The 9,680-nt window shown below is 36.3% G+C and overlaps 1 protein-coding gene across 1 annotated transcript; it reads left to right on the top strand.

Annotated features, from left to right (window-relative positions):
* Positions 1–750: 750 nt before the first annotated feature.
* Positions 751–4,019, top strand: LOC137738172 (transcription factor bHLH30). Its single transcript, XM_068477798.1, has 2 exons — positions 751–1,746; positions 2,625–4,019. The coding sequence occupies exons 1-2, from the start codon at positions 1,168–1,170 to the stop codon at positions 3,117–3,119; spliced, it is 1,074 nt and encodes a 357-aa protein (XP_068333899.1). The 5' UTR covers positions 751–1,167; the 3' UTR covers positions 3,120–4,019.
* Positions 4,020–9,680: the final 5,661 nt, after the last annotated feature.

The raw sequence follows: 9,680 nt of genomic DNA on the forward strand, positions 1-9,680 counted from the left end.
AGAGAGAGAGAGAGAGAGGAGAGGAGGGGGGGGGGGTGGAGTGTGCTCCAAGACACAATGATTACATAGTCTTGGGGAAGCAGAAAGGGTGGCATGGAAATAGCCAAGAGTATGGAAGAACGTGGGGACTTGACCGAGGTATATACGAAAGGAAAGGCCTATTCTTAAATCATGAATAATAAAATTAAATAATATAAATTAAGAATATAAAAAGAAATTTAAAAAATTAGAAAAACAAAAAGGAAAAGGGTTTGGCTACGCCTTTTATCATGATGATACTTCTCAGCCTTTTTGGTCTTTGGTCGGTCGACAATCTGTGTGTTGTGTGTTCACTCTGGTTAATTGTGCTGCCTGCCTGTGTTTCCCATCTCTATATAGCTACCTCCTCCTTCACTCAATCCTCTCTCTCTCTCTCTCTCTCCAAGTAGTACTACTGCACTCACAAAGTGTAATTATTTGCTTTGAACCAATCACAAAGCAACAAGCAAAATGCTTTTTATTTTACATGGAGGATTATGCTTTTAGGTTTAAATTATATTTAATGTGTGTATATAAAAAAAAAAAAAGAATAGTGGAAAGATAAATGAATAAAATAGAAATGGGATCCATCCCCACCCTGAAAGCTACAGCAATGGAATGGATAGAGAATGCCGTAAGAAGAAAGGAAAGGAGACTAGCAGTACTCAACAGACTATATATTTAGAGTGGTGGAAAGGTGCAGAGAGAGTCACAGGTTTGGAGAGAGGGAGAGGGAGAGGGAGAGATAAAAGAATTGAGAGAGGAGAGAGAGCAAAAAAAAACCAAAGGAAACAAAAAGATACCAACAAAGCACACAAAGGAAAAGGAAAGCTCAGTTGAAAACCAAGGATAAAAAGGGTCCTCACCCCAACAAACACAGCCCACAAAGGCGTGGCAGATCAAAAAACCTACCCGAGTGATTGAGATAGAGCGAGAAAACAACAAAACCACAAGAGAGAGAGGGAGAGAGACGAACATTGATCATCCTGAAACACCAAAACCCTCCATATATACATACACACACATATATATTTATATTCCCTTGATTCCGTTTCATCCTTCTCTTCAATTCCTTGGCTTTTAAAATTAGTACTTTCATTTTTTATGAAACCCTAGCTAGAAGCCTAGAAATATACACGAGAAGGGAAGATGATGTGTGGGAAGAAAGAAGATCAAGGGGAGTGCTCTCAGTCAGTCCAGAACCTACAAGCTTTCCAAGAACACTTGTTTCTCCAACAACAACAACATCATCAGATGCAACAACAACAACATCATCAGATGCAACAACAACAAGGTTTGATTTTTCCACATGATCATCAACCTCCTCCTCCAATCTTGCAGCCATGGACTCTCCCACCGAACCACACCTTCAACCCAACCGCCCACGACCCATTTCTCCTCTCAACTCCTCCCCCAATTCCGTCGTCATCATCCTATGCTTCTTTCTTCAACCGAAGAGCTCCTTCTCTCCAGCTCACATACGACGGTTCAGCGTCTGACCACCACCACCACCTCAGAATTTTGTCCGAGACGCTTGGACCGATGGTTCAACCCGGTTCGGGCCCTTTCGGTCTTCAGGCCGAGTTAGGAAAGTTGACCGCCCAAGAAATCATGGACGCCAAGGCACTCGCCGCTTCTAAGAGTCACAGCGAGGCTGAGAGGAGACGAAGAGAGAGAATCAACAACCATCTCGCCAAGTTGCGCAGCTTATTGCCCAGCACCACCAAAGTAAGTATATGCTGAAAATAATAACATTGAAACGACACCAAAAAAAAAAAAAAAAAAAAAAAAAATCTCAAACATAAGTGATATTATCATGCGCGTACAACATGTATTTTTTTTTTTTTTTGTTATATGGAGGTTTTCGAACTTTGAACCTAGCCTCCCTTATCCATCACCCACCCACCATCTCCAGCGGACTACAACATTTTGTATTTTATATAGGGTGTGACAATATTCTCTTTTTCCTACCCTTTTTCGGTTTCTCTTGTTTTGTTTTGTAATGAGCTAGCTTTTCAATTTCAATCCAATATCTTTGTGGATCTTCTTAAGATTCTATTTAGGCTTTAAGATTATGCGCACCTTCCATCAAGAGTCGAGACCTAGCTATCTTTCATTAGAAATGTGGTTACATTTTATGAATAAGCTTTTCCATCCTTTTTCTTGTTTCTTTTGGTTTCTTCTTTTCTGAGTCGTGTGGTAGTTCCGAGGTGAGAAAGGAAAAAGAAAAAAAACCAAAGAAAAAGGAAGAATAAGCGTAATGTCGAAGTGTTGATGTGATAAAGAGGAACCATGGAGCAGTTAAAAAGCTTCTCATGGAAAATTCTTGCCGGAAATATCATATATATCACACATCAGTCAAACCATGTTCGAGAAATCAAAGAAATTAAAGGCCAGACAAAGTAGCACCTTTGTCAGTCACTAAATGCACCCATCCCATGATCTTCCTTCAAAAACCATGCCATTCATCAAAATAACATTAATTAGCTAACCTAAATTCTTAGTTATTTCGTTCAAGTGCATGTAATGCAATACTAATCAACATTAAACCAAATAAATAGGGTTTCTGCCTTTTGTTAAGTCTCTTTTCTGTTTTTGTGATATAGACGGACAAAGCTTCATTGCTAGCGGAAGTGATACAACATGTGAAAGAGCTGAAACGCCAAACTTCTCTGATCGCCGAGACGAGTCCGGTACCGACAGAAACTGACGAACTATTAGTAGACGATGAATCGGACGAGGACGGTAAGTTTGTGATAAAGGCCTCACTTTGCTGCGAGGACCGATCGGATCTCTTGCCCGACCTAATCAAGACATTGAAAGCCTTGCGCTTGAGAACGCTCAAAGCTGAGATCACAACACTCGGCGGACGTGTGAAGAACGTGTTGTTTATCACCGGAGAAGAGGACTCAAGTAATAGCGGAGGGGAGCAAGTACAAATGCCGCATCAGCAGTACTGTAAAAGTTCGATACAAGAAGCGCTGAAGGCGGTCATGGAGAAGACCGCCGGCGGTGGTGGTGATCAGGATCAGTCTTCCTCAGGGAGTGCTAAGAGACAAAGGACTAATAACATCAATATCCTTGAACACAGGTCGCTTTGATTAATTAATATGAAGCCTAGGGCTTATTAGTTTTAATTAATTTTCTTTTATTTCTTTTGGTGGTTTGGGTTTTTCTTTGGTTGGTTTGTCGTGTTTGTTGTGGTGTATTTCCGTGATTGAACAAATGAGTAATGATGGTGTGGTTTGTGTACTACCTGCATTACTCCAAAAAATTGGTGAGAGAGTGGGAGAGAGATGGAGAGACGTAGAGAGAGAAGGTCTTTGGTTTGTTAGGAAGGAAAAAAACAGTAGGATCTTTTTCGTGAGGAGAGAAACCTTATATAAAATCCAAAGGTAGAAACTAAAATTGCATCATGGTCTTTGATTTGATCCCTTTTCAACTCAAAGATGCAGTCTGTCTGTGTTATGTGTTGGGGTTTTTGTTTTTTTGCTACTAGTTTTGTTGATCACTCTCAATCTAATCAGAGAATTGAGCAGAGCAGTTGTAGCACTGGTGGAACTATATATATTTAGTACTGTTTCACTAGTCAGTTCTCTTGTGGTAATGATAATGGTGACGATCTCGTTTTGTCATGAACAAAATTGGCCACCGCCACTGGTCGCCATGGCTCTACCACTCTAGTCTTCCTCCACAGTTCGTACGTACAGACTCTATTGTTCTTTTTGGTAATGAGCTCTATGTTCAGTAATGGAAAGCAATCGAAACGCTAAGGATCGAGCGAGTGCGAGGCATGCATGTTTCAGTTTTATCAGATCCTCTTTTATCACTGATATTTACTGATTTAAATAGACAGTACTGCTCGTGAATGTCCATATTCTACTACATATTAATACATATATTTTTGTGTATTTTTGGATCCTTTATGCCTTCTTCTATTTATTTTGTCACCGCTTTTCTTGGAGGAATAGATATGCACTTCGTTATTGGTATATAAACATGTGCGATGTGTGTGTATGTGTGTGTGTGTGTGTGTGTGTGTGTGTGTGTGTATGTATATATATTTGGTATATAAACATGTGCGAAGTGTATCTGTATATATATGTGTGTGTGTGTATGGAGAGAGAGAGGAGAGAGCATGTTGATAACTTGATATGGATTAATCAATATATTCTTCTAATTTCACAAGGTAATTACTAATTAGCTTCTTATGGTTACGTATGTGGTTGCATGAAGATGCGCAATATCACCTCCCTTTAAGTTTCCTTTTGCCCTTCTCTTTGGTTGGGGGATAACAAAAGTTTTCTTAAATTAGTCACCTGACTAAAGCTGCTGTTTTTCTTTTTTAAGCGATAATGTTAGTTGGTTAAATTGTTAGTTATTAGGAGGGTGAGCGGTAAGATCGAACCCACACTATAGTGCATAGGCACCATTGCTTTCTGCCACTGCAATTAAACACCATATGCAATGTTGCTGAGTTTTGGTTAAAGGCATGCAATAACAAAAGTGTAGTGTTATTTGCACTCCAAAACTTTTTTGTGCATTCCAAACTTTCTATATTTAAAAAGAACAATACAAGTTGAAATCTTTTGCACTCAAAATCTTTTGTGGCCTTTCTATGACCTATCCCATTTGTTGACATCTGGCCAATCATTTGAACTCCACTTAACAGTGTTACTCAGGTATATAAGGCACAAATATGAGAGATTTTTCAGTGTGACCGCAACACAGGGTGGTACATCATGTCACTATGCAAATGGTGGGATATGTGTGTTAAAAAGTTAATAACTTAAAAAGTAAAATTTCCTACCACTTATATAAAAACACGTAGTATATCATCCGTGTTTTAGTCACAATAAAAATTTTCTCCACAGATGGGCCAAAGAAAATTTGGATGCAGAAGATTTGAACTCAACCAATACATAGATTAAATGTGCCAGAAACGTAATATGGTACACTAAGTGTCATAATACAATTGGTTAAAAATTTAAAAAAAAAAAAATTTAACCAATTATATTATAACTTTTTGTGAACCGAACTGTGTTCTCATGCACAATGAAATAATATCTCCACTTTATGAGGAGTACCCTAAAAACTTGATACGTACATTTCAAAATGTAAATGAAAATATGAAATGCATGAACTTATTACCTATATCTGTGTGGAATAATTATGTTTTCGAGGGAATATTACTGCATCGGCATAATTGTTTTTGCTCGATTATGTGAAACGTCATTTGATGGATACGAATATATACTTGGGAAACCCAGCACTACGTACTCGAAAAACAGTTTATGACAACGTCATTACATGCAAATATTGCCTTATCTCGATCGTTTATTGGGTTTCTGCACTCAAAGGCTTTTATGTGATCTATCCCATTTGTTAGCATTTGGCCAATCATTTGAACCCCATTTAACATTGTTAACTTTTTAACTTATCTTTTTAATAAAAAATAAAAAATTAAAGTAAAAAAGACACGTGTTACTCAAGTATATAAAACACGGAGAGGCCAAGGAAGATTTTGGATGCAGAAGATTTGAACTTGACCAATACACTTGATTCAATGTGCCGAAAACGGGGCTTGATACACTAAGTGTTATAATACAATTGGTTAGAATTTTTTTTTTTTTTAAAAGTGCATTTTTGCTTACCATCATAAACTATGATGTATGCTTACCATACACCTAATCAATTCACACGTGTCCTTTCACTTAACCTTGGTTAATTTTCTTCAAAATTTACAAAGTAACATTTATTGTGAAAGTTAACTAGAGTTAGATGAAATAACACGTGTCAATTGATTAAATGTATGGTGAGCTTACACTATAGACTATAGTTATGGTGGTGAGCCAAAATGCTCCTGAAAAAAAAATTCAACCAATTGTATTATAACATTTTGTGTATCGGATCGTGTTCTCGTGCACATTAAAAAATCTCTCCACGTGAAGTACCCTAAAAACTTGATACGTACATTTCAAAATGTAAATGAAAATTATGAAATGCATGAACTTATTCCCTATATCTGTGTGGAATAATTATATTTTCGAGGGAAGATTACTACAGATCTGCATAATTGTTTTTACTCGATTATGTGAAACGTCATTAAATGGATACGAATATATACTCGGGAAACCCAGCACTACGTACTCGAAAAACTATTAATGACAACGTCATTGCATGCAGGTATTGCCTTATAGCTCGATCGTTTATAAGGTTGTAAGTTGGAATTCTGTTTCTGATTCCGACTATAAAACTTTCAAATTTGAATTTGAAAATTTTGAATCCAAATATTTTCCGAAAATTTGAAACAGAAGTTGAAATGCATTTAGAGATTTCGAGAATTTATAATTGTGTATGTTGGTCGATTGGCGCTGTGCGTCCAATTCCAACTTTTTATTGGATATAATACACCTGCTGGTTCATATATAAATTATTGGAAAACTGTTGTCATTAGCAAGGAGTGCTGGATAAATAATGTGTTTAAACGGTTGTCTCACTGGAATTGGTCAGATTAATTGATAAAAAATAAGGTTATCCACAATTTCAGATTAGTTTTATTATGTGGTATTCTAAACCACCCAATGATTCAGTTATAAAACTTAAATGAATATATAAGGCTTAACTATTAATTAGTAGTAGGAACAAGTAATTGGGAGTATGAATTTTTCCTCCTCGTGGCAAGATGAAGCATGCATGCCACTTCGGCTAATGGCAATGAACAAAATCAAATCTATCTATTATGTATAGAGCTCGTTTGGAAACTCTTTTAAATTACTGAAATCGCTTTTGATGAGAGTGTTTTTGGTACCAATGTCTAGTAAAAATGCAAGTGAATCTTGAAAAAAATACTTGAAGTGTTTCTTGCAAAAAATATATAACTGGCAATTCTTGCAGGAGGGACTGTAAGTGCTTTTGAAACCCAAAAACACTTTCACCAAAAAAGTTTTCATTCATCTTGAAGTACAACTAAAAGAGCTCTAAGTTTTTATTAAGCATTTTGTCAAGTATCATACAATAGCAACTATACCAAAGTTATAGGAATTATGTGAAAGAGATGTACATTTTGGGTCGAGCAGCATAAGGTCTTGAAGCTTTTTTGGGCCCTGAAGTTTGGGTTAACCTGATCTAATGTTGCAGTGGGTTGGAAACAACGCTGACGTAATCCGTGATCAGTTTGTGACGGAAGCAAAACTCAATACTTCTTAATGGCCCATAGTGCTATCTCCATGTTCCAACCTCAATAATTTTTTTATTGCACCAATTAGAAATGAAAGAATAACCCAACTTTAGTGTATATTTTTATTTTTAAATAAGATCATAAACACAAACTACTAGAAAAGTTGAAGTAGAAAAACAATAAGCTATGTTTATTCTAAATATTATACTAATTATGCCCCTCATCTCTAGCTTGTTCGTGGTTCTTCCTCTTGTCGGTAGTGGCAGATTCGACAATAACGGCACAAATGTTGTGGTGGAGGTAGCAATCTTCCAGATTGTGTGAGTTTGCTCTTTCTGTCGTATTTTCTTATGGGTTATACTTGTATTTGGACTACTTTGGACTTTCTGTTTCATTTCGTAGTTTTTTTTTATTTTTTTTTATTTTTTTAAGTAATGAATGTTTCTATTTTGACCAAAAAAAAAAATCGTTTTCAAGTTTTCTGACCAAAAGTAAATGATAGAAGTATTTTATTTAGTTTTGGTATTTTCCTAGTTCCGACAGTGAGTTGTGTGAGGAAGCTTCGTTTCTGGGCCCCATCCTCGTGAAATAATAGACGGGCAAAAGTTGAACCCTAAATTGTATAATGATATATGGATAAGAGGAAATGTGTTTAGCAACATGTATATATTGAATATAATTTTATATCAATAAAAAAAGAGGTTAAGCCCTTCTTTGTAAGTTTTTAAAAGGATTTACGGTATGTCTTGGTTTAGGATGGAGGTAGTCGCCCTTCCTCGGATGATTGATAATAAAAATGTACAAAGAATAAAAAAGGTGATATTTGACTTTTCAAAAGATGAGTAGGAGTTCCTACTAAAATGTTTGTTGCTGATTTATAAAACTTCGACTTATAATCAAAGTTGTTCATATTTTGTAACGACGGTAAATAGTTATTTTAAATTTATTGTAATTTATAAAGGGGTTTTTGAACATTAGTTGTGACATCCCACATCGCTCAGGAGAGTGATCCTTATATGTATATTCTCATCTTTACCTAGCACGAGGCCTTTTGGGAGCTCACTGGTTTCGGGTTCCGTTGGAACTCCGAAATTAAGCGAGTAACGCACGAGAGCACTCCCATGATAGGTGACCCACTGAGAAGTTCTCGTGTGAGTTCCTAGAAACAAAACCGTGAGGGTGTGCTGGGGGCCCAAAGTGGACAATATCGTGCTACAGTGGAGTCAAGTCTGGGAAGTGGTCCTGCCTGGGCGGGGATGTGACAATTTGGTATTAAAGTCTAACCTTGGTCGTGGTGTGCCGACGAGGACGTCGGGCCCCTAAGGGGGGTGGATTGTGACATCCCACATCGCTCAGGGGAGTGATCCTTATATGTATATTCTCATCTCTACCTAGCACGATGTCATTTGGGAGCTCACTGGCTTCAGATTTCGTTGGAACTCCGAAGTTAAGCGAGTAGCGCGCGAGAACACTTCCATGATGGGTGACCCACTGGGAAGTTCTCGTGTGAGTTCCCAGAAACAAAATCGTGAGGGTGTGCTGGGGGCCCAAAGTAGACAATATCGTGCTACAGTGGAGTCGGGTCCGGGAAGTGGTCCTGCCCGGGCCGGAATGTGACATTAGTCTTTGCAAAAGATTAAAATTAAAAAAAAAACCTAGTGCTTGTAGTGTACTTTTATCAAAATTGATATTCAATTTTTATTATTTAATGTGTATTTTTATTTAATCTCTCCACATTAAATTTTAATTTTATTAATATGCACATATTTAGTTCTTTAATTATAAATGAACATAGAAAATATTAAAAGAATTTTGTGATACAAAATATATAAATACATGATTGTGTTGTGCCGAAATATATATAATTGACTTTTTTGTACCTACATGATTGTACTGAAAAATATTATAATGAACCTAAATGTATGTACCGAAATGTATTATATTGAATTAATGTACCTAAATATCAATACCGAAATGTATGTACCGAAATATATGTACCGAAATTTATGTATCGAAATATATGTACCGAAATGTATTTACCGAAATGTACGTACCAAAATGTATGTACCGAAATGTATTATATTGAATTAATATACCTAAATGTCAATACCGAAATGTATGTATCAAAATGTACGTACCGAAATGTATGTACCAAAATATAGTATATTGAATTAATGTACCTGAAAGTCAATACTCAAATGAGAGGTATTATGTTTGAATCTCATGAATGGCAAATTCGATACCAAATTAAGTTGTTCATTGTGTGGTTTAGCCGAACCCCCGCGCCTTAGTGTAAAATATATCGTTGTACTAAAAAAAATAAAAAAATAAAAACTCAAATGTGTGTACCAAAATGTATGTACCGAAATGCATGTATATGTTTAATGTACCTATATGTTTGTATCGATGGATATAATGAAATATTCAAATATATTAATGTACCTAAATGAAGAACATACGAAATTGTTATTGGACTGTATAT

Source organism: Pyrus communis, chromosome 6, assembly GCF_963583255.1.
Source record: "Pyrus communis chromosome 6, drPyrComm1.1, whole genome shotgun sequence".
NCBI lineage: Eukaryota > Viridiplantae > Streptophyta > Magnoliopsida > Rosales > Rosaceae > Pyrus > Pyrus communis.